This window comes from Marmota monax, unplaced genomic scaffold (assembly GCF_021218885.2).
Source record: "Marmota monax isolate L192 unplaced genomic scaffold, Marmota_monax_Labrador192_F-V1.1 WCK01_AAM20220418_F8-fsc00288, whole genome shotgun sequence".
In the NCBI taxonomy this organism is placed as follows: domain Eukaryota; kingdom Metazoa; phylum Chordata; class Mammalia; order Rodentia; family Sciuridae; genus Marmota; species Marmota monax.
Genome location: NW_026693586.1, coordinates 234,203 through 258,309, shown reverse-complemented (window position 1 = coordinate 258,309; position 24,107 = coordinate 234,203). Strand labels below are relative to the sequence as shown.

The following is a 24,107-nucleotide window of genomic DNA, read 5'->3' as shown; positions in this document are numbered from 1 at the left end:
CCTGACAGATGATAAAACTGTATGGCTTTAAGCCACTAAGTCTGTGGTGATTGGTTAAGCAGCCATAGGAAGCCACGTGGTGGTTTACAAGCTGGAAGGAAATGCTTGATGGTTGTGCTCAGGGAAAGCGGGGTGGGGTGGGGGGCTAGAGAACTGGTGGCAGCTATGAGGGCCTGGCAGACCCAAGCACTGCCTTTGAAAGGGATGCAAAAGAAATGACCTTCCATCTGGGCTTCACTTTGTTCATGATTCAGGCTTTCGGCGAGTCCGATTTGGGGAAATTTGATTGCACATGCTACCCTTTTTTTGGTGAGGGGGACTCCGCAGATTGTGTGGAAGGAGGAAGCTGGGAGAGGGAAGGAGTCTCCTCAGATGCACAGGGAGGGCTGCAGGCTGGGCAAAAGCAGCGGGTGTGACCGAGTCCCCTCACCCTACCCCAGGAGCTCATCCAGACAAAAAGGGGATAGAATGGCTGAGAACCAGACAGTGATCAAGGGATGGTAAGGAACATGATTTAAAAACAAATGTTGCGTTTGCTAGTCTTGCTTTATTATTGATTGAGCACTCAGCAAGGATCCCTGTGAGAAAAAGAGATTTGAGAAAAAAGAAAAAAAGGAAAAGAGAGGAGGAGATGGGGGCGCAGAGAGAACAAACGATCCAAATAGAAGGCTTAGTGATCCTGGGGTACTGTGCCCCTGATTCTAGGTTGGTTCCCCAAAGGCAGGCAGCACGGGTTGCCGTCCAAACACCTCCCCGCGTAGACTTCGGTTGAGATGCAGTTATGTCGGCAGGATCCGTTGGGGCGCTCACAGATTTCCTTGAATCTGCCCCTGACTGCACACAGAGGAGGATTGTTTTAATCATTTATTGTTCTTCTGAGTTTTTATTAAGTTCAAGGGGGTGAGAGGGCAGGGTCTGGGAACAGTTTTGTGTAGACATTTCTTGTTATTTGATTTCTTACACCAATACTTAAAAATCTGGTGTCACATAAAACTTTGGAAACTTCTCTCAAAAAAATCTGGCAACCTTGGGTGCACGGAGTAGCAGAAAGCTACAGCTGAGTGGCCCTCCTGCCTTTATGGGCCCTGGGCACGCACGCTGCACTCAGTTCACTCATCTGACTTTCCTATCTCCTGACTCTGAAGGAAGACATGGACCAGTCCTGCTTAATATTACTTTTAGTACCACCAAATTTTCTAGCGTAGAAGAAAGGTTTTAGAGAAAAGGAATAGGGCCCAAGACATGTCCTATTGAAAACATTGAATAGCATTTGTTTTGTGTCCTAAGATATTGCTGTGCTGGCGGTGGGTCACACAGAATATATGATATGTCATAATATCACATCTATCTATCTGTCTCTGTCTACCTGTGCATCTTTGAAAAGGGGAACTGAAAAATAGATCTAAAAGATAGTAAGAAAATATACTTTGATGAAATTGGTAACAGGCTCTTTCCCTGGGAGCTGGCACCATATTCCTGCGTATGTAGCACACAGTTGTGCCTCAGCCTGGTGCTTCCTTCACCCCCCTCAGCCCCCTGGGGCTGGAGGCTGCAGTGCTGCTCTGGAGCCTTCGCCTGCATTGGGAGTGAGACATTCAAATGTACTTGTTCAAGACATTGAGTAGTATGTGATTTATGACCTGAGATATTCTTGTTCAGAAAAAATGTGGAAGGGGGGGGGGTGGATATCACTGTCCCAGGGGTGGGTTATGGGGATGGGTCACACACACTGATGTGCTCAGTTTAAAAAGTAGCTTAATTTGGAGCTGCCTCCTGTGTGTGTAACACAGCAGCTTTTCCAGGAAGAGGGGTAGCAAACTAAAACTTTCAGGATTTTGTTGTTGTTGTTGTTGTGTGTGTTCCCAAATACAAAGGCCAATTCTTGAATCTAGTATATATTAAATAAATGTCTACTGAATTGAACTGGACTGAACTGAAACCCAGGTGCATTAAATTGACTTAAACTCTTCAATGTTCATACAACAAATTGGTGAATGGATGTAAAGAACAAATAGGCAACATCGTATTTTTCCTAAAATGTGAACTGGGAAACAATTTTAATGGTGTAGGTTTCAGAAAAAAAATAAAAACTGATGGTCATTCTAAGTGTTGAGCACTATATAGAAACCGGCAGAAATCTGGGCTCTTGGATTCCTGACCTGTGCACCTTGTCTTCACTAGTCAGCAGTGATAGAGGGAGGCTTCCGTTAGCCTTAGGCGAAAAGCAGCCTACTGTACCCAGGTCTGTCGATGGCTGAAAATGAAGCCAGGGATCCCTGACTGGCCCCGGAGCGTGCTGAACCTCCTGCGCGCCCTCTGCTGGCCCTTCTTGCCCTCTACCACGGCTGAGGTTCCCTGCTCTCGCCTTACTCGCCGTGAAGGATCCCTTTAGGGCAGGACTCTCATCTTGTTCTTCTCTGTATATGTATCCCAGAATCGATCACAGAGAAATGCTCGTATAGACGCTTCCTCTCACTCGAGGTACACGTGTCCTGTGCTATCTTGTGCACAGTAGAATATACTGAGCGTTAAATCTCCAAACCGCAGGACTTTGTAAAAACATTGCTAGGAATTCAAGTGCATTTCTTTCTTTTCTTTGTTCTTTCCCATGAACCGTGCACAGTGAAAATAGAAGCCACGCCGTTCTTCCCCGATCTCGCTGTATTCCATTTTGACAGCAAGGAATTCCCTCGCCTCTGTTTGGCCACATTGTTTTCCTCTATTTTATTTGAGGAAATGTTAAAAAAAAGGAATAAGTTTTTCTAAATTTGTAAGTTTTAAAGCTGCACTAAAAGCATCAATTAGCTGTAGATATGACTGGCATGGAGATATATATATATATATATATATATATATACACACACATACATACACACAAATATATACATTATATACACATATACATTATATAAATATATAATAAATATTTTATATAATTAATAAAGAATATATATATATATATATAGTACTGGCAACTGAATCCCGTGGTGCTCTGTTGCTGAGCTACATACCCAGTCTATTTAAAAAAAATTTATTTTAGAAGCTGGAGCTATGACTCAGTGGTAACACACTTGCCTGGCATATGTGAGGCACTGGGTTCGATTCTCAGGATGGCATATAAATAAAATAAGGGTATATCAACAACTAAAAATTTTTTTAAAAAAAATTTATTTTAGACAGGGTCTTGTTAGGTTGCTCCTCAGGCTAGCCTTGAACTTGTGATCCTCCAGCCTCAGCCTCCTGAGTTGCTGCTATTATAGGGTTGCACCACTGCATCAGGCTTAAAATATTTTAAATTGATGTTTCCCCACCGAACCCATGTGTTTAGCTAATTGCTGTAGAAACAAAATTTAGATTTATAATGAACACCACAGATTGTCGTGTCTAACCACTTCCCTAAGAGGAAATGAGACCGGGAGAAGGACGCAGCTCACCCAAGAGCACCTGTGATCCAGTGAGGGGGTGGTAGGGACAGAGCCATGCTTGTGTCTAAGTCCCATTCTATTTCTGCCTCTTACTCCTCTCTGCATCCTCCTCACCTCTCCACCTTCCCCAATAAAAACCTGCAATCCTGCTGCCAATGTCCCCCTGAGGACCACCAGAGAGGACCTGTCTTCCTGCGTCGTCAGCTTGCTCCTCCCCATCTCGCTGCATTCCATCCTGACCATAAGTAATGCCCTCGCCTCTCTCTTCTACCACATCACTTTCCTTTGTCTTGTTAGAGTGACAATAAAAAAAAAGTTTGAGTGACAATGAATACAAAATAAGGTTTTCTGAATTTGGAATTGTTAAAGCTGAATTAGAAGCATTCATGTTCTGGGCATACAAATTTTAAAATATTTTAAATTTATTTTTCCTTCAAACCCATGTTTAGCAAGGGGAATGCTCAGTACTAATTGGATGGGTCTTCAGTAATGCCATAAGGACAAGTATCCCACTAGCTTTGTGAGCTCCTGAGCTAATAAGATTGGACTTGCTGTCCCCTATAGTCAGTCTCTGTAGGGTTATGCAAAGGAAGAAGGATGGCAGAACCCAGCAGTGGAAGGTGTAGAACATGCCAGGATGGGAAGAAGCAGCCCTGACTGCAGCTTGCAGCTTAGGCTTTCCCCCTGGGGGAGGCACACTGCTGAACAGGACTGTAATTGTCCCCCCTGTAGAACAGGAAAAATGGACCAGATATCTCTGAGGCTCTTCCTCATCTGGTTGCAAAATGATTTCATAGGATCTGTACTATCATAGCTGCTGTGCTAACTGTGACAAAGCTAACCTGCTTTGGTTTTGTTAAAAATAGTTTTGCACCAGCTTAAAAAACTTTTTCTTCCCTTCAAAGAATAGAAACTATTATTGAGGCCACTCATAAGAATTTCAGTTAATCTACACACTGCTCTTCACAGTGTGAGGGAGTATTTAACCTCAGCCCTGAGGACCTGGTTCCAGACCAGCCATTTGTTCACCCCAAAACCATATGGAGAGATGAATGGAGGATGTACTACACACACACACACACACACACACACACACAAACAGAAACACACACACACAGAGAAACAGAAACACACACACACACACACACACACACACGGTATTGCCTGAATAAATAGATTCAAGGAAGAATATGCAACTTACTGCTTGACATTAGAGAAGTACCTTCTCATCTTTCCCAAGAATGCAGGACTTTGAGAGTGGAAAGAACAGGGAAAAGGTCAGGGACATAAAGAGAAGTGTCTTCTCATCAAGCAGTAAATTGCATATTTTTCATTGAATTTACTTATTCAGGAGTTGTAGGAAAGGACCTGATCTATTTTCAGTATCCTGGGACCTGGGGTAAAAGCAAGAAGCTCTGCACACATTGCTTCAAAGCATGTCTGTGCAAGGGGGCTCATATCTATCATTTGTGTCATGCTGAGTGCAGGAGAAGGCTCTGTCTCAGGATGATCACTGATCCCTGCGACTGAGGTCTGTTCAGCAGGTTAAATGTTGAACAGAGACAGAGTCAGGGGATGGGATGAGCCTGGAGGAGCAGAGTCAAGCCCAAGGGCCAACAGTGTAGAGGCCGATGGACTGATACTTCTTAGGCTGTAGCAATGCTTTGAAGGAGACTGCTCCCACCAAACCCTTCTCCCTTCTGCCTGTGCCCACTATAGCTCTGGCATGGATCTTCTGCCGGTGTCTTCGAAAGACTAACTGTTGCTAAAGGAGTTTTGGAGACCAGTATTTGGGAGAATGCTTCCCCATTTCTTGTCATCTAGGTTTAGAAGCTGCTAGTAAACTTGCCTAATGACATGGAGGTTTAATGATGGCTTAAGAGGATTTCAACCCTTGGAACATCCTTGACCGATTTCATCTAACTGAGAGTTGCTGAGAGCTGATGTGTCGGGTGGTTAAGGGTCTCTCAGCCATCGGGTGTTCCAGATTTCCTAGGGCAACCCCTGGCCTGGGCATAGGTGATGGTGCTTTCTCTTTGAGTATTGGATCCCCATATGACCTTGGATACTCTTCACTTAACAAAGCTCCTGCAAGGTATATTTTGTTACCTGGTAGAACTTGGCTCATGAAGAAGAGAAGGGCAAAGAGGAGGACTGAGGTCCTCATGGCTGGAGGGAGAAGAAAGCTTGGCTTCATCTCCAGGAGGCAGTGAGAGCTTCGTCTGCAGCTCTAGCACCAGGGAAAGGTCTTTGGTAAGCTGCCATCTGTGCCTCACCAAGGGGAGCATGGACAGAGGCATTCTGTGCATGCAGAATGGCCTTCGGGGAAGGCTGAGTCCTTGTTTTCTTGGACATTCTGTTCAGTAAGCATGTGGGAGCAGTTTTGACCAGCAAACCTTGTTAAATAGGAACATCATCTACAAACATCTTGGCAATGGATCAAAGTTTCTGAACAAAGATCCATCTATATTAAGTCACAGTGAGTTGGGCATGTTAAAAGACCAGTTGGCTTAGTTCAGTGATGAGTTCTTTGGTTTGTGAACATCTCCCAGCCTTCTCAGCTTTGTTAATGGCTGATGGCCCCCTCACTCCTAGCCTCCTCTCTAATGTACTGTGCTTATGGTAGAGAGCTTACTGCATTTTGTGCCAGTAAACATTCTCCCAAATACTGAATGTGAATTTGCTTCCACCATGAACTTGTGAACTTCTCACTGGTTACTAGCATGTTGGAGTGTTGTTCAGAGCTGAGTGAGGAGTTGCATGAGGTTGTCATTTATCTTCAAAACTTGCTTTCAAGGGGAACAACTCATGACAGTAAAATGTCACTGCAAATGGAAGAGAGTGAGCCCCTGGCCGCTCGTGTCCATGCAGACATACTTTCTGCACAGCATTGAGTATAAATAGTAGAAATGCAGGGGCATCTTCCTGCCGGGATGTGTGGAAGCCAGCAACCAATGCAGGCAGGGGCTGAATGACATCCCCAGGGTGGCGGAGAGCCCGTGTCACGTGGGCTTGCATCACACACAGCATGCAGACCCTGTGACGAGGACAGCGTTGGCAGTGCTCCTGGGACAGCATGTAGTTGGCCAGGGGAGGTGTGTATGTCAGGCACTGCAGGGCTGCATTCACGTAGCAAGTGTTTCCCATGTTCCGCAGCCCAGCACCAGCCGCGGACGGTCTCTGCCAGTTCAGACAAAGTTTCCCTCTAGGAGCCAGCAGTGGCCCCACAGGAACCGAATTCTTATTTAAGTGTGCGTCAGGGCAAGGTGACAATGATGACTCTGCAGGTAGAGAAGGACCCAAATGGATTTGATGATCAGCTGCATTTGATGACCATTCAGGTTTTATACAGTCATCAAACTGAGACTCACCTCCACAGTGGAGTGAAGCTGCCTCCATGTCTCCAGGAGCAGTAACCACCAGGTTTCCCTGCTGAATCTCGAGAGGAGAGAGCTTCTCCTTCGGAGCTGGCCTTCGAAGGACAGGCTTTCCATATCCTCTGTTGGTAGCAGGTCTACCACCCATACCCACTCACTTGGTGTCAGATCCACCAATCACTTCTAAACACTTAATTGCATTGGAATCTTTGGGTGTGGTCTGTCCATTATCTGGAGGGTTTGGGTGAGTCCTTTCTTAGATTTGTGTTTGAGGAACATCAGAAACATAGAAGCAATTCTAATAATCAGGATTTTTGAAGAATATCCAGAGGCCTTCCATTTAGTTAAAATAATTTCCATGTGGGAGACCAACCTTACACGTGACTGGATTATACTCCCCAGCTGGGTGCTGAGGCGCTCAGTCGCAGAAATGTGGCAGAGCTTTCCCCACCCTTCTTGGGTCCGAGGGTTGGTGTCTCATGCATGGGTGTGTCTTGCTACAGCCCCATGGGTGAAGCTATGCTCACCTGTTCCTTTGTAATATAACCCCTTGCCCTGTTTAGGATAGAATCTTCCATGGACGTGCCTTGTGTGGGTCCCCTTCTCTTACTGTGCCCTTGGGTGTGGTCTACCCAGGTGTCAGTCAACCTGCTGACAGTGGACATCATAGACTCAGCCCCCTGAAACCTGACCCCTTGCCTCATTTGAATAGCTTCTTCTCAATAAAAGGGGTCAGCGTGTGCTCTTGTTCTCTCTCTTTCTTCGGGACCCTTAAGGTCAGAGGAGCCGTCACAGCGACCCCAAAGAAAAAGGTATTTGTGTCTCTTGTGTGGTTATTTTGCGCAGCCCAGTTAGCCCAGTTCAACTGGAGTGACCCCTGAGCTTTTTAGTCGTGAGAACAGAAACTCGGCATTTCCAGGCATTGGTGTGGCAATGATGTGATAGGGATATATTTGAATTAGTACTACAAACAAGGAAAGAGAAGAAAAAGTGTTTCGTGTGTGTGTGTGTGTGTGTGTGTGTGTGTTTGCGTGCTTGGGCGCGCGCGCTCGCACGCGCACCTACATGTTTATAAGTATTTTCAGGTATGGGCATTTGTATACTAATAAAATCCCTGTAGTATTAGAGTTTGCATTCTTTAAAAACAATTTTAAGGGATGCGGATGTGGCTCAAGTGGCAGCACACTCACCTGGCATGCGCGGGGCGCTGGGTTCAATCCTCAGCACCACATAAAAAATAAAATAAAGATATTGTGTCCACCAAAAACTAAAAAATAAATGTTAAAAAAATTCTCTCTCTCTCTCTCTCAAAAAAAAAAAAACAAAAAACAAAAAACAAACAACAAAACACCCCCCCCCCCCAATTTTCCCATTTAAGCCACCTCCAAGAAAAGGAAGCATTTTAACTCTTTCTCAATTAACCAAGTTGTCTTGACAGTCTTTCCTGACATATTTTTATGATGGTTTTGATGGAAGAGAAGTAGTATAGAAACAGCTCTACCTCTGTTTGGAAGAAATACTAAGGGAGCCAGGAGCAGGGGTTGCAGTAAGTTTTTTATGATGTTTTAGGTAATGCTCCATACAATACTCAGGTGCCGTGTGGACTGAGCTCTGTACCCACACACGACTACTTTAGAAGACCATAAACAATTAAGAACAAGATTTTAAAGAAAAGCTTTCTTTCTGTGGTTCTTTCTCTCTCTCAAATTTCATTCATAATTGGCATAGTAAGTAAAGTGGCTAAAAATATTAATCTATTTCTGTTGGGCCTATAAAATGTAACAATTTAAATCCCTGTCAATCAGTAAAAGCAGCCTGTACATTTTAATCTTCTATTTCCTAAAGTGGTTAGTATTCTCAGTCATAGAATTACCATGAGCACTATTGGTGTTATTCATTATTGTGTATACTATTCAATTTCTTTGCATGGGTTATTTTTGAACATTTCTCTGTTCAAGTTAGGTTTTACCTACTGATGATGTCCACTGAGGTTTCTCTACACCTTGGATGCCCACAGATACTCTTGGATGGCATATTTACTGGTGGTTGCCTCTGGATTAGAATCCCCTCATTAAATATTTCAATTGGTCTTCTGGAGACAGTGAGTAACCTGGGCTTGTAGGGTTGATTCAGGGAAGGTGTCTGCGCGGTTGAGCATCTAAAAAGATGTAAAATTTAGGGATTTAGTGTGTCCCACACAGCCTGAAAAGCTGTGGGTGAGGATCCTTCCCTCCATAGCTGTGGGTGGCAATCTTTCCAACCACAGTCACCACCTGCTCATCCAGGAAAACTTGAGGCCAGGAACTGGCTTGTCTTTTGTGAGAGGTTGGGGATGGTGCTTCCATCCCAACCCCATCATCATCCCTGGAATTTCCCCCCTGCAGATCTTGAGCCCAGCAACTGTATTTTCTGGAAATGGAAGGTTAGTGCATACTCTTTGTGCAGGCCTGAGCCCTGGGAAATGTTCCAGGTGCCCTGGGGTGAGCAGGAAAGGCTAATCTAACCTGGAAGGCATGAAGAAAGTAGTGATCCTCATAGGCACTGCTGAAGTTTCACGTACTCCGTGGAGGTTTGTTAGTATTCCAATGATCTTCTTCTTCTCTTCAGGCTAGGAAATATGATGATGATGATGATGACCAAAGTCCAGATCTTCCCAATGCAAATTTATGTGTCTGGAATTCTCTGGGACCAAGAAAGAGGGATACCATCAGGAAAGGTCTGGAACACAGCTGGGAATTTCTGTTGGTCAGGGAGAGGTTTGGGACCACTGGGCAGGGCAGAGGGCCACTGCTAACATTTCTGCCTGCCACAGGCACTGAGCAGCACTGATTGATTTGGCCAGGTGAGGGCCCCAGTGGACTCTCCAGGAGAAGGGCTGATGCCAGAGCCATATACTGCTCCTCAAATGGAACTCAGAAGCCCGACCCAAATCTCATAGCAAACCAGGGACAACATCCCTCAGCATCAGACTGTCCTTCGCCCATGTGGTCATTCTGGGCTTCATGTCCAGAAATGTCATTCCAAATTTTCAGGAAATAGAAAGTCTTTTCAAGGCAAACTGAGGTTCATGTTCACCACATAACAAGTATGTTTCTTGTAAATAATGGAATCATTGAAATGTATTACTTTTAATGAAGACATCATTAAGTAAAATGGCAGGAAAAAATCTTTCAGACCACAGTAACCAAAATTCATTAAAACCAAATGCCATTTAGATCAACTTGCATTTGCAATCTTTTAAAACTCTCAAAATCATTTTAACTGTTGATTTTGAGCTTGTATCTAAACAAGTATTGCCTCAGAAAGATTGGCAAAAGGGTCCAGGGATGTACACAATGATTGGCAGGTCAGATGCCCTGAGTAGAGTCATGTGAGGCAAAGGTGTGAGTCACTGATTAACAGAAAACTCCACTGGGGGATTAGGAGGCTTACGTTAGCTGAGGTGTTGGATCACATAACTGTGGGGCAGTATGAAAGTCCAGGGAAGGGACGCTCCCTCACTGCCCCTTGCACTGGCCTCCTGGAGGCTGCATCTCTTCCTGGGCTGTGTGTCCAGCAGCCACCTGTCTGACCACCTGCTGAAAGAAAAGAGCAACGGTGGGACCTCAGGTTGGTGTCCTTTTCCAGATTATTGCTGGAAAAAGTGGAGTGGAGACAATGGGATGACAGAGGGTTAAGTGCTAAGGGCAGTTTCATTTTCAAGAGTGTTTCTTTATACTGAGAAGGATAAAATAGATCATTCTATGTTTAGATCACCACAGAACTGCTGACGGTTCAGAGAACATTTACTCCAGCATTCTGATCCCCGTGGGCAGGTGGATGGATGGATGTGAAAACTGGCGTTTTTTACCATGGACATTTGTAAATGATGGTGACGAACACAGATAGATTGAGGAAGTCAATGGGATTCCCTGTGCTGTCTCCACACAGGCACAGAAAAGCCCTGGGTCCTCTCCACCCAGCCTTCCTCTACCCATTTCCCCCTCTCTTCTGACCTCTCCTCCCATACCCTCCCATGCCCCTAGCAATCCCTCTTCTACCTTTTGGTCATCTTCTCCCCTTAGTTTCCACACATGAGAGGAGACACTTGTTTTCTCTGTCTAGCACACGATGTCCTCCATTTCCATCCATTTTTTAAAAAATGATAGGATTTCATTTTTCTCTGTGGCTGAATATTTATCATTTTCTTTTTCTATAATGCCTGTGTCAGATTTTGGTAAAGAATCATGCTGTCCCCACAGAATGGGTTGGAAAGGAATCTTCCCTTTCAATTCTATGGAAGAGTTTGAGAAGCCTTGGTGTTATTACTTTCTTCAAAGTTTGGTAAAACCCAATAGTGAACCCATCCAGTCCTGGGGTTTTCTCTGTTGGGAGAATCATCACTACTAATTTTTTAAATCATTACTATTAATTTTTTAAATTAATTTATTTATTCTAATTGGGTCTATATGATTCATTGTATACAATTGCAGCACACATTTTCATTTCTCTCATATGTGCAGCCGTACCTGTACCTAGGGTAATGAAGTCCATCTCATTCCACACCATCTTTCTTGTCCCCATGCCTCCTCCCCTCCCTTCCCATATTTAGTTTTTAAAGTATTTTCTGAGGTCAATTTTGGTAGGCCTTATGTATTAGTAAATTCATCTATTTCTTCCAGATATTCCAGGATAGAATCACCATTCCATCCAAGTTTTATGAGGGACCTCCATGTCACATTCCAGAGTGGTTGCAGCAATTTGCAGTCCCACCAGCAATGTTTGAGTGTCCCTTTCCCTCACATCCTCACCGACATTTATTGTTACTTGTATTCTTGATAATTGCCATTCTGACTGGAGTGAGATGTAATCTCAAAGTAGTTTAAATTTACATTTCTGTAATTGCCACAGCTGTTGAATATTTTTTCATGTATTTGTTGATCATTTGTGTTTCTTCTTTTCAGAAGTGTCTGTTTAGTTCCTTTGCCCATTTATTGATTGGGTCATTAGGGTTTTTTTTTTTTTTTTTGGTGTTAAGTTCTTTGTGGGTCTTGAATATTTATGCCTATCTGGGGAGCAGGTGGCAAAGATCTTCTCCCATTCTGTTGCCTCTCTCTGAATGCTCTTTATTGTTTCCTTTGCTGTGAAGAAGTGTTTTAATTTTTTGCCTTACCATTTATGGTTTTTAAGTTTTACTTCTTGTGCTTTAGGAGTCTTGTTAAAGAAATCGGTTCTTGTGCAGACATTTTGAGTATTGGGCCTCCATTTTCTTCTAGCAGCTTCAGGGGTTCTGATTTAATTCCTAGGTCTTTGATCCACTTTGAGTTGAGAATTGTGCAAGGTGAGAGATAGAGGTTAAGTTTCATTCCAATACATGTGGATTTCCAGTTTTCCCAGCACCAATTGTTAAAAAAGGCTAATTTCTCCTATGTATATTTTTGCATGCTTGTCAAGTAGGAGATAACTGCACTTGTGTGTTTTTGTCTTTGTGTCTTCTGTTCTATTCCATTGATCCTCATGCCCCCATGCCTGTTTGGGTGCCAACACCATGCTGTTTTTGTTATTGTAGCTCTGCAGTATAATTTGAAGTTCAGTATTGGGATGCCTCCTTCTTCATTTTTCAGACAAAGGATTGCTTTGGCTATTCTGGATTTCTAATATTTCCAACTGAATATCATAACTGCTTATTGTTGTTCTGTGAAGAGCATAATTGGAATTTTAATGGAAAATGCATTGAATCTGTATAGTGTTTGGTAGTAAGGCTATTTTGACAATATTAATCCTGCCTATCCAAGAACATGGGATGTCTTTCCATCTCTGAATATGTGATAGTTGAGATAATTATGTGATTCTTGTCTTTAAGTCTATTTATGTGGTCAGTAACATATGTTTACCAACCTTGCATCCCTGGGATGAAACCCACTTGATCATGGTGCACTGCCTTTAAAAATGTGTTTTTGTATGCAGTTTTCCAATATTAAAAAGAAAACTTTTTGCATGTATGTTCATGAAGGGTATTGGTCTGAAGTTTACTTTCTTTGAGTTTTTTTCCCCTATTTTATTCATCTTTTCTGAATACCTGGACTTTGTTTCATTGGTCACTGTTCTTTGTGTCCCTGTCTCATTTTTTTCCTGTGACATTTATTATCTTTTTCTGTCTTCTGGTTTTGTGTTTAATTTTTCTTCCATTTTTCAGAACTAGGGATAACAAATTACATTAATTATTTGAGTGCTTTTAAATTCTTTCTAATGTAGGCAACTCATTAAAATTCCCTGCTCAGCATTGCTTTTGCTGTATCCCATAAATGCAGTGTGTTGTGTTTCCTTTTTCAGTTAATTCAGGCAATATGTAAAATTCCGTCCTTTCACTTTTTCAAAGAACCACTGTTTGTTTAAAGTGAGTTCTTCCATTTCCTACCTGTTGATAATTTGTAGTGTTTGTTTTGCTAATTATTAACATCTAGTTAAATAGTGGGGTGCTGATTAAAGCAACAAATAAGAATCCAGATCATCAGCTTCAAGTCTAGTATCTAAGACAAGAGATTTTCTATGTGAATTTGTGCCTGAAAATATTACCTCCTTTGATTCAAAAGTAGCAATTGAAATTTTGAAGGAGAGACTGAAGTGGGTTTCTAATTTTCAAGTAAGTGTGTAAGGAGATTACATACACCCATCCTGGTAGCCATGATTATTTCATAAGTCTGGGGAAACCCTTTCTTTAATAAACCTAAGTCACTGTGTAATGAAGGAAATGAACAGAGTCTCTAGAATTGGTCACCTGGGGTGCAAATCTAAAATAACCTTTCATATGTGATGTGTCTGGTCCGTGGCAGGGTCCTGTCCTTGGACCGAGTGCCTGTACCTGAGGGCGAAGACACATCTGGGAATGGACCTTCACACTGTGGGAAGCATTTCACTCTGTGGCCATGGGGTCTACTCAACACCACATGTGAAGAAAGAGCAAGAGAGGGTCCATTTTCTCCATGGTTATGAATTTGTTTTTCTTTTCCTTGTGACTCAAGAAATCCAAATGTCAACATCTGAGGAAGTCAGACCTGAGACAGGTGGAACCCCACAGCCTCTGCCTCAGAGGCTCATTGAAACCCAGCCTGAGAAGCCACAGAGGGGAGGTGTGGGGCAGAGGCCTTCCTCCACAGACGAGGAGATCCCAGGGTAGGTGCAGGCCTGGGTGAGAGGGGAGCCAGCGGGCAACATGGATCAAGTGTGGGTTGGATAATCAATGATTCTGAATTGTCCCTTTCCAACCCACGAGTGCCTTTCCTGGGACCTCCTCACCTGTTGGATTAATCCATTCATATGATGTGTGGAGATATCTTACCTCCAAATTTCAGACATATTTATTCAGTGAGAAGTTTGTCCTTCTGTTCAAATCTGGCCCAGTGTCCTCATGATTGATTGATTTAGTGATTCTCAATTAGTCATTCATGCAGGCAAAATTATATCTATCCGCTCACCATAGCAGGAGTAGTGACACATGCCTGTGATGTCAGCGTAGGTGTTGGCACAGCTTGTCCTCTCCCTCCAGGTCTCTTAGGAAGACACCAGGGAGGAGCCATTCTGTATCTTCACTATCAATTTAGTATTTGAGGGCATTCCTCACCACTAAATGACAGGCTTGAGATTTTCCAGTCTTCCCAGGAGTTTGAACCTGGATTTGGGTTCCTGGTTGTAGTGGTAGGGAACCTTCGTTCCTCACTGAACACTATGTTCTGCCAAAATTATGTTGACAAAAATAACTGACTTCTGTGAGCACGCCACTGTTCTTTTCCTTTCAATTCAGAACTACAGCCTAAAAAGCGAAGCTATTAAGTAGGGTTTTAGTCACCTGTTTCATCACTCTGACCAAAAGACCTGACAAGAACAATATAGAGGACGAAAAGTTTCAGAGGACTCAGTCCATAGTCAGGCTGTGACTGTTTCACAGCCCTGGGCCCAGAGTCAGGCAGAACATCATGGTGGAACAGTAGGGCAAAGGAAAGCAGCTCCGTAGTAACAAAAACCATATCCTACATTCATAAAAGCAGCCATATAGACCAAGTGCACAGAATAGAAGACAGAGAGAAACCCACACATCTATAGCCATCAGATCCTTGCTAAAGGTGCCCAAAACATACACTGGAGAAAAAACAGCCTCTTTAACAAATGGTGTTGGGATAACTGGTTATCCCATAAGAAGAGGAATGAAAATAGATGCTGTCTCTCATTCTGCACAAAAATCAACTCAAAATGCATCAAAGACCTTGAAATTAGACCAGAAACTATTCATTTCCTAGAAGAAAACATGAGGTTAAAACAGCACTTTTCAGGCTCAGGCAATGCCTTTCTCAATAGGACCCCTAAGGCTCATTAAATAAGGACAATAGTTAACAAATGGAACAAAGTCAATTAAAAATCTTTTCATAGCAAAATAAAAAATTTCAAATGTGAAGAGAGAACACACAGAATGGGAGAAAATCTCTGCAAACTATTCTACTGACAAAGGATTAATATCTAGAAAATATAAAGAGCTCAAAACACTTTATACCAAAAAATCAAATAACCCAATTACTAACTGGGCAAATGAACTAAACAGACACTTCTCAGGAGAAATACAAATGGCCAACAAATATGTGAAAAAATATTCAACAACATTAACAACTAGGGAAATGCAAATTAAAAAAAACAATGATATTTTATCTCACCCAGTCAGAATGGCCAATCATCAATAATAGAAATTTTAATCAATATGAAGATGATGTAGAGGAAAAAGGAACACTGTTGGTGGTACTGTAAATTAGTCGAACCATTAAGGAAATCACTATAGAGTCTCCTCAAAAGACTAGGCATGGAAACACCACATGGCACAGGTATACCACTTCTCAGTATGTACCCTGAAGAATTAAGGTAGTCTGACTAGGTGACACAGGCATACCCATGTTTATAGCAGCACAATTCACAATGGCTAAACTATAGAACCAGGCTTGGTGTCCATCAACAGATGGATGCACAATGTAAACATTAAACAGTAAGACCAAGACACTCTGGATCACCTGGAAAAAGAGAAGAAGGCAGGTCAACAGAAGTTGGCAAAGGGGCGGGGAGCTCTGAGGGAACAGGTTCAAGTTCAAATCCAGACAATAGAAATCCTGGTGACTGAGAAAGCAGAATTACAGACAGCCATGGCTCACACTCTGAATGCAGCCAGGCGGTGTGATGGTCTTGCCAGCCATCTACGGTTTTCCCAACAGTGTGTGGGAGAGCTGGAATGGACACTGGGTGCCCTCTCCACATAAGACAAGCAGGCAGACAGGCACAACACAGAGCTGACCAGAGAGAGAGATGCCCTCATTCTGGAGCTGAAGAACAACAAGCAATGAGGACGTGAAGCAGCAGAACTCAGAACTGCAAGAGAGGCTCCTCAGGAAGCCTACTGGGAGAGAAAGCAGCTATGTACTTGGGTCCTGGCAGAGAAAGCAGCTAAGCAGCTGGAGTGGAGGAGCTCCAAAAGAAGCTGGACGTGTCTGAGCTTCTGCTGCAACAACTCTCTAGCCAGCCTGAAGCCCCTGATAGTAACCAGCAGTCACAGCAGGTCATGAGGAGCGGGCACAGCTGGAGAAACATGGGGGGCAGCTGATGGAGTCACTGAAGCAACCGCAGGAGGATAGAGACCACTATGCAGAGAGCCTGAAAGGAGAGAGTGCCATGTGGCAGCAGAGAATGCAGCAAATGTCAGAGCAGATGCACACTTTGAGGGAGAAGAAAGACAGTGAGAGTCAAGTGCAGGAGCTGGAGACCAAGTTGGCAGAGCTGAGAAGCCAGATGGTGGAGCCCTCATGCTGTGGCCCTCCAAGGCAGAGCAAGGGCTGCAGGCAGAGATGAGGAGCTGCAGAGGGCACTGGAGAACCTGGCTGCACAGCTCCATGCCCAGGTGCAGGATAACAAAAGGCTGAGTCACCTGACTCTGGAGTAGGAACAGCAGCAGAGGGAGTTGGATTGGGCAGTGGAGGGCTGGAGCAAGCAGGTGGAGGGGCTAAAGCAGATCCTGGAGAGCAGGCAGAAGGACCACACCACCATCAGTCATGAGCACTCACAGAGCCATGAGCTCAAGGAGCAGCTGGCCGAGCTGCAGAGCGCTTCCTCAGGCTGGCCAGTGAGAACATGGAGATCACCATTGCGCTGCAGTCTGAGCAGCAAGTCAAGAAGCAGCTGGCCAGGAAGCTGGGTCAGCTGCAGAAGAAGCTGGGAGAGCTGAAGGAGACCATGGAGCTGAAGAGCCAAGGGGCCCGGGGTCTGCAGCAGCAGTGAGACCTGTACCTGTCCCACCTGCTGCAGTACATGGCTGCCAATCAGCAGCTGACCTCTGAGAAGGAGGCTCTGCACAAGCAACTTCTGCTGCAGAATCAGCTCATTGACCGGCTGCAGCATAAGGAGGTGCAGGGCAAGATGGAGTGGAGATGGCCCGCCAGGAGTTGCAGGAGACCCAGGAGCACCTAGAACCACCCATCAGCACCTAGAACCACCCATCAGCAGAACCAACAGCTACAGCCCAGCTGAGCCTGCTGGCTGTCCCTGGGGAAGAGGATGGAATGGACAAGGAAGAAAAGGATGAGGAGGCTATTCAGTCCAGTCTCACAATCCCAGAGGACGTAGACAGCCGGGAGGCCATGGTGACGTTTTATAATGTGGCTCTAGCCAGTGCTGAGGAAGAGAAGGCAGGGCTGCGTGAGACCCTGGCACACTACTGGCACCTGGCTCACTTGGCAGCCCCATCCTGCAGTGAGCACACAGAGCAAGTCCTGGTCCCCAGGAGTGGGGACAGCTGTGTGTCTGGGGAGATCCCCCAGGCTCCACAGGAGGCCATGGAGAAGCTGCAGAGCCGCTTCCTGGAGGTTATGCAGGAGAAGGTGGAGGTCAAGGAGCAGGTGGAGGAATTGGACCATCAATGCACCCAGCTCTCTGGAGAGACTGATACCACCGCAGAGTATACTGCCCTCTACCAAAAGCAGAGGGCAGTGTTGAAGGAGGGACACCAGGAGAAGGAGGCGTACCTCAGCCGCTGGCCCAGGACAAGCAGGAGAAGAAGGTCAAGTTGCTGGAGCTGCAGGAGCTGATTCTGAGGCTGGTGGGGGAACACAGTGAGTGGCAGGGCAGTTCCTGGCAGCAGCTCAGAGTCCTGCTGAGGAGCCCACTCCTGGACCCGCAAGCCCCCAGGAATTTGGAGCAGCTGTTGTTGGAGAGGTGAGCCTTGCGGACAGCAACACAAGAGGAGGCTGGGGGTTTCTCCCCCTCTGAACCCCACTGCACAGACCATGATCCAACTGCTGCATGAGACCCAGAACCCCCAGAAACACCTCAGCCTGGGCACCAAACCCTGCGTCCACTTCCTCTATTGTGTGCACACAAGCATGACCAGGTGAAGATCATGGTCTTGTGAGAGACTCTTGGTTGACGCTCGGAGACGTGGGACTAGGGCCTTTTCCCCAAACTTTCATGCCACCCTGACGCTGCCACTCCTTCCCTGTCACCCGTTTACTATAAGAACCCTGTGTAACGAGGGACAAAGAGGTATAGACCCTTTGCCACCTTCACTAGGGCTGAGTGTTAATCTCTGGACTCTTGTTCCAGAAAGAGCGCCAGAGGCTCATAATGTTACCAGGCTGCCTTTCTAGAGGGGCGGGAGCTCTCTGGTGGCCCCGTTACCCTCACCAAGCAGTCCTTCATTAGGGGGCTCCATCTCCTTGCACGGGGGCCCTTGGGGCAGGGAAGGTGGGCAGCATTTTCACGGCCCTTAAGATGGGGCTCACTGTAGGCAGGGCTGGGGCAGAGTCTGGTGATGGCAGTCCTCCATTCACTGAGGCTCCCATCTTCTTAGAGGCCCTGTGGGCCAGGTCAGCTGGGCCGCCTTCTCCTGGGTCTTCAGAGAGGTGGAGTCACTGAAGGCTAGAGGAGGGCAGGGTGGGTGCAGGCAGTCCTGGAGGCTCCGCTCCTCAGAAGCATCTTGTGCAGGGCCACTGGGCAGGGTTCTCAGGCCCTATGACACTTGAGGCTAACTGTAGGCCAGGCAGGGCCCAGGGGGCTGGAGCGTGGGCCACCCTCCCCAGTGGACATATTGTACCTGTGAAATATTTGTATATCTGGAGTAGGACTGCCCCCTGTGTCACAGCTGGAGCTAGCAACAGGAGAGGAGGTTCCAATTATATGGGACTGGGGAACTTCCATATTGATAGCTTTGGGCAAAGGAAGGAGATGGGACTGGTTGTGGTGGCCTGGTGATACGCCTCCCTTTTATTTTGCTTTTTATTTCATAATAAATGGATTTTGCCATAAAAAAGTTAATAAAAAATGTAAAAATCCAGTGTACTATGTTCTGTTTTTAAATACTCATGGGAAGAAATAGAAATAATAAGCTTAAGTTTTCTGAAATGATAGAAAAATTAATTTTTACTTGATAAAACTAAATTGTGCATATTACATAAAGATTACACAGGACAAGACACAAAATACTTAGAAATAGAGAACAGAATTAGATGGAAATATAAGATGTTTAGAATTTAAATAACATTCAGATTGTTGTGAGACTAAAGATAAAAATGAGTGATAAAATATATTTTATCTGATGTTAATAAGTTGATCACAAAATTGTGTCCACATTAATTGCAAGGACACTCTTAAATTTATAAATCACCTGAAGAATAAAGTAAATATAAAGAAAAAGGAATTCAGTGAAACCTATGATTTTGTTCTTTTTTTCCCTGTGATCTGTGGCTTATTCATCGTGTATAACTACAGGGTTCAAAGTGATGTTTCCATGCCTGCATACCTTGTGTAAATCTACTACCTCAAAAATACTTCACTATGGGGAGAGCTTCCGAACTCCCGTTCTATTCTGAAATACACGAAGCATTATTGTTATTGCCCATGGGTGGCACTGCAGGACAGCTCGTTGAGTGAAATGAGCTGTGCACAAAGTGGGAGTGATTTTTGCTGTTACAGCAGTGTCTTGGCCTCACCCTCACTGCCCAGGTGCTGGCTCCATGAAGTCCCAGGAGCTGAGTTCATGCCTGTGTCTCACTTGCAAATGCCAAATCCAAATGGAATTTGCCTCATCGGTGTGAAACTGCTCTTGTACACATTTTGCTACTTCACTTTCTAGTTCCTGCTATAAACAGTAAAAATCATACAAAAAATTATAATGGTCTGAGCCACAAGTATTGCTAACCCACCCATCACAAATGTCGAACTGCATGGACTTCCAAGCTTTGTGGACACTCTGTTCCACCCACTCCTACACACAAACAATTCGTTTTACTTCAACTGTTTCCATTCTGTAAAGAAAGAGACATGTCATCCCTCAGGTCAGGGGCCTCAGAGTTTTAAGCCTTAACCTTAAAGCATGAGTGTGGGGAGCCACCCTGGATGAACACGCATTTCAGTCTTGAAACCTGGGGTCCGGAACAATTATTGCTCTCCACAGTAACTCGGGCATCACCCCAGCTCAGATAGCAAGGCATGGCACCAGGTGTAGGTGTCACCTGCTGGGGTTGAGCTACACTCACCTGTTCCTTGTAATCCTACCCCTTCCGCCTTTTTTGGATAGAATGCTCTAAGAAACAGCGTCCCCCCAAATAAAAGCCCACCTCAGGGTGTGCTTGCTCTCTCTCTCATCAGCCTCCCATGACCTCCTCTTGCCCCGCTTCTTGAGGAGCCTGAGGCCAGGAGATGGAAAAGCCCTCCTGAAGCTTATTGAAGGTATTTTGTGTCTGTGTGGTACCTTGTGTCACCCCAAATTCATATGAGTCACTTAGTTCAGCCACTCGTGCTGGTGGGGGGTGGCACATGAGAATCCTCCACAGCTTTGACCCCATTTGTTATTTTTCTTTCTTTCCTAATGGTCATTCTAACTGGGCTGAGGTGGAATACTGGGATTCTCATTTATTTTTTCCTGATAGGTTAAGGATGTCAAGCATTTTTAATATATTTGTTGGTCATTTGTATTTCTTCTTTTAAAAGTGTGTACTCAGGTCATTTGCCCGTTTTTCAGTGGAGTAAGTTGTGTGTTTTGTGATTCATGTCAGTATTTTCTGGTTCCTTAAATATACTGGAGATTAACCCTAGGTCATATGAATATTTGCAACTACTTTCTACCATTATCTAGGTTGTCTCTTCACTGAGGATGTGGAGGAGGAGGAAATCACATTTACTCTTGGTGGGAACATAAATTAATTCACACGTTATGGCACACAGTATTGAGTTTCCTGAAAAATCTAAAAATAGGTATACCATGCGATGCAGGTATCCCACTTTTGGACATATATCCATAGGAACTGATAACAGCATATCAAGCAGACACCTGCTGAGCCTCGTTTCTTGCAGCTCTGTTCCCAGTAGCTAAGACACAGAATCAGGTGCTGCCTATTGACAGAGGACTGGATAGAGAAGATGTGCTCTGTACACACAATGGAGCAGCATTCAGCCAAATCTTGTCAGTTAAAGCACAAGTGTGAAGGTAGAAGGCCCTATGTTAGTGGAACCAAGCCAGACCCAGAACGACAAGAACCACATTCACTCTGTTATGTGGAAGATCAAATGTGCTGACCTGAAAGCGTACCAGTGGTCACTATAGATAGATCAAGTGCGTGTGCAGTGGTGGGTGGGAGTTGGACCTGAACTGTGTGAAGTGGCTGCTTGTAAGGAACTGCTGAAGGGCATGAGCCTGCTGCACACTGAGGAGCCATGGCAATGCTCCTCACCAGTTCCTGCATCATGCCAGAAACATGTCCACAGGTCACTCAGAGTAGAGGCTTGAGCCTATTAGAAAGCACAGGAAAAGGAGAAGGGAACTCTCTCAGGAGGGTCTTCTCAGGAGAAGGAAGGTGCCCTCCTCCTGCACTCCAGTCTGACTGGGGGTTCCAGGGGAGCTGCCAGAGAGCCCCGTCCAGGTTCCCCTTTGGACATCTGACTGAAGCATAGACACTGCATGGTCAGTGTTGGAGTCTTTAAGGAAATCGAGTCCCCCTTGGTTTTGGCCCAGCTTCCTGTGCCCTTTGTCAGTTTATCACCCTCTGGATAGCCCTTGGCAAGCTTTCTGTGAGCTTCTTGATGTTCTGTTGACAGGTGGATTGGTGGTTGTGACCATTTCAGTGATCAGGGAAGGTCCAGGGAGTGACACAATCTTGAAACAACAGTGTGTCCGAAGGTGGTGTCATTATGGCTGGGAAGGCTCTGTCACACCAAGCCCCCGACTCCCAAGTGCTTGTCTGTCAGGTAGTATTCCTGTGGCGTCCAGTCACCCATTATGCCTTCCCCTGACCAGCCACTCATTGCTGACTGAAATCCACCCCACACAAGATTTAAGGTCCCTGAATTATTTTAGGCCATTTATGGGTCTGCTCACTGGTGACAGATGGTCAAGGTGGGAGTGACCCAGTCCTGGTTCTCCATCAGGTGTGTCAGGGGCAGTTAAGGGTGTTTAGCATAAGGGGAATCAGGAGGTCCATGGTACAGCTGCCAGATGACTGATGAGTCATCCACAGGCAGGGATCTTGCTGGGACAACTATAAAATAGACAGCAAAGTATTATTTTTGTAAACCATTAGGACAAAGTCTTCGGTGGGGTATCATCAGCCAGGCTGTGGAAACCATGAAGGTAGTAAGTAACTCTTTAAAGCTTAAGGGGAATTCAAATTGTCATTGGTTTGTGAATGAAGGTCATTTAACCTTTGGAAACATTATCAATGTTTAAGACAATTTAAGATTTTTAATTTCATCAGATTAGTAAAAAAAAAATTTTAAAGCATTACCTCTGTATTTACCATAGGGATTCATTTAACTGTGTCCCTTCAGGCTGTCACATGCCACACTGCATGTTTTATGCGAGTCTGAGGGATACATCATGGGGTTTATCATGTTACCAGCAGAAAGCATGTCAAGTCCACATGTAGGAACTTAGAATGATTTTTAGGACTGAACAATTCCCAGGGCACATTTGCCACTCTGGCAGAGTCCTTGATGATAACTGTTATTACACATTCCTTACAGCCTCCTGTATGTATTTATCTTTGTTAGGGCTCACACAAGTACACATCTCAAGTTACAATGAAAGGACCATTTTCTTTCCTTCTAACTGTGTTTGCATGACTGTTAGTGATCCTACTTTCTTACCTGGTATTAAAAATCTAGTTGGTCAAAAGTTGTCTTTATTTTTATTACTGTTCATGTCCACTGAGGTTCCTCAGGGGTCACTCTTGGGAACTCATGAGAAGCCTCTGGGCTCCTTCAGCATTCCTGTACCAGTGCTGCCATCCTCCATGATGGGCCAGGGTCTTGCAGGTCACAAAATGAAGTTAACAAGGCCAAAAATATATTCAGTTTTATGATATGTTTCCACCATGAAACATAATGTGTATAATGACAATAATGTATCTTTGGAATCTATTTAGCCTCCACAAAGACCCAGAAGTTCATTACCTCAATCATACATGAAATCCGTGATAAGGGTTGCTTTCTTTTAAAAGATATTTTCATCTTCAACTAGATTTTACAATGTCCTAAACATTTCCTTCATTTTGTATTATAAACTTTTATTTTGAGATCACAGTAATCTTTACAATAAAAAACAATATTCGGCCCAAAATGGTAAATGAGCTTAAATCCTCTAACATTGGCTTCACTGTGGGAATGAGCAGGGTGAGTGGCGGAGCCTTATCCCAGGGAGGCTGGCCGTGGGCAAGTCTCAGTCAGTTAAAATGTTAGTTTTGAAGCTGACTTTTATCCCCATCATCAATTCACAAAGCTCTCAATATTGTTTCCTGACTCTATCTGAATATCAGTTTAACATAATAAAGTACAACCAAACAGAGGTAAGAGAGCTCTTAACTTCCTTTGTAAGGAAAAAGTGGAAAAATATTCCTTGTTCCAGGGTGCTCATCTTTAAAAAACCAGGAATGCTTTACTCACTTTTCAAACATATATTTAAAATTTCATCCCAGTGTGAAAGAGTAATATAAATTATACACACACACACATTTAATATGCATGCACACATATATGTATGTATATGCCATAGGAAAGTTATTGATAACAGGTTCCAGTAACTGAACTTTAAATTACATAAGACATTCCCTACAAATGTGTTGCTTTACATTTAAAAAATATGTATACTTGAAGATCATGAATATATTCAATGAAAAAGCCAGAACTAAATAGCATCAAATTTATACAGATATTCTTATATTACCTTAGATTCAACATGTAGAGTAAAATTTAGAATGTATGTGTATGTATGTATTTAGAATGTATGCCATGTCATTAAATTTGACCTAAAATT

The 24,107-nt window shown here is 44.3% G+C and overlaps 1 protein-coding gene and 1 pseudogene across 1 annotated transcript; one reads left to right on the top strand and one right to left on the bottom strand.

Annotated features, from left to right (window-relative positions):
- Nucleotides 1-670: 670 nt before the first annotated feature.
- Defb108b (defensin beta 108B) lies at nt 671-5,592 on the bottom strand. Its single transcript, XM_046459341.1, has 2 exons — nt 5,535-5,592; nt 671-834 (listed from the first exon to the last, which is right to left on the bottom strand). Exons 1-2 carry the CDS (start codon nt 5,590-5,592, stop codon nt 671-673), a joined length of 222 nt encoding a protein of 73 aa, XP_046315297.1.
- A 10,034-nt stretch (nt 5,593-15,626) lies between these two features.
- On the top strand, nt 15,627-18,611 carry LOC124102897 (golgin subfamily A member 2-like; annotated as a pseudogene).
- Nucleotides 18,612-24,107: the final 5,496 nt, after the last annotated feature.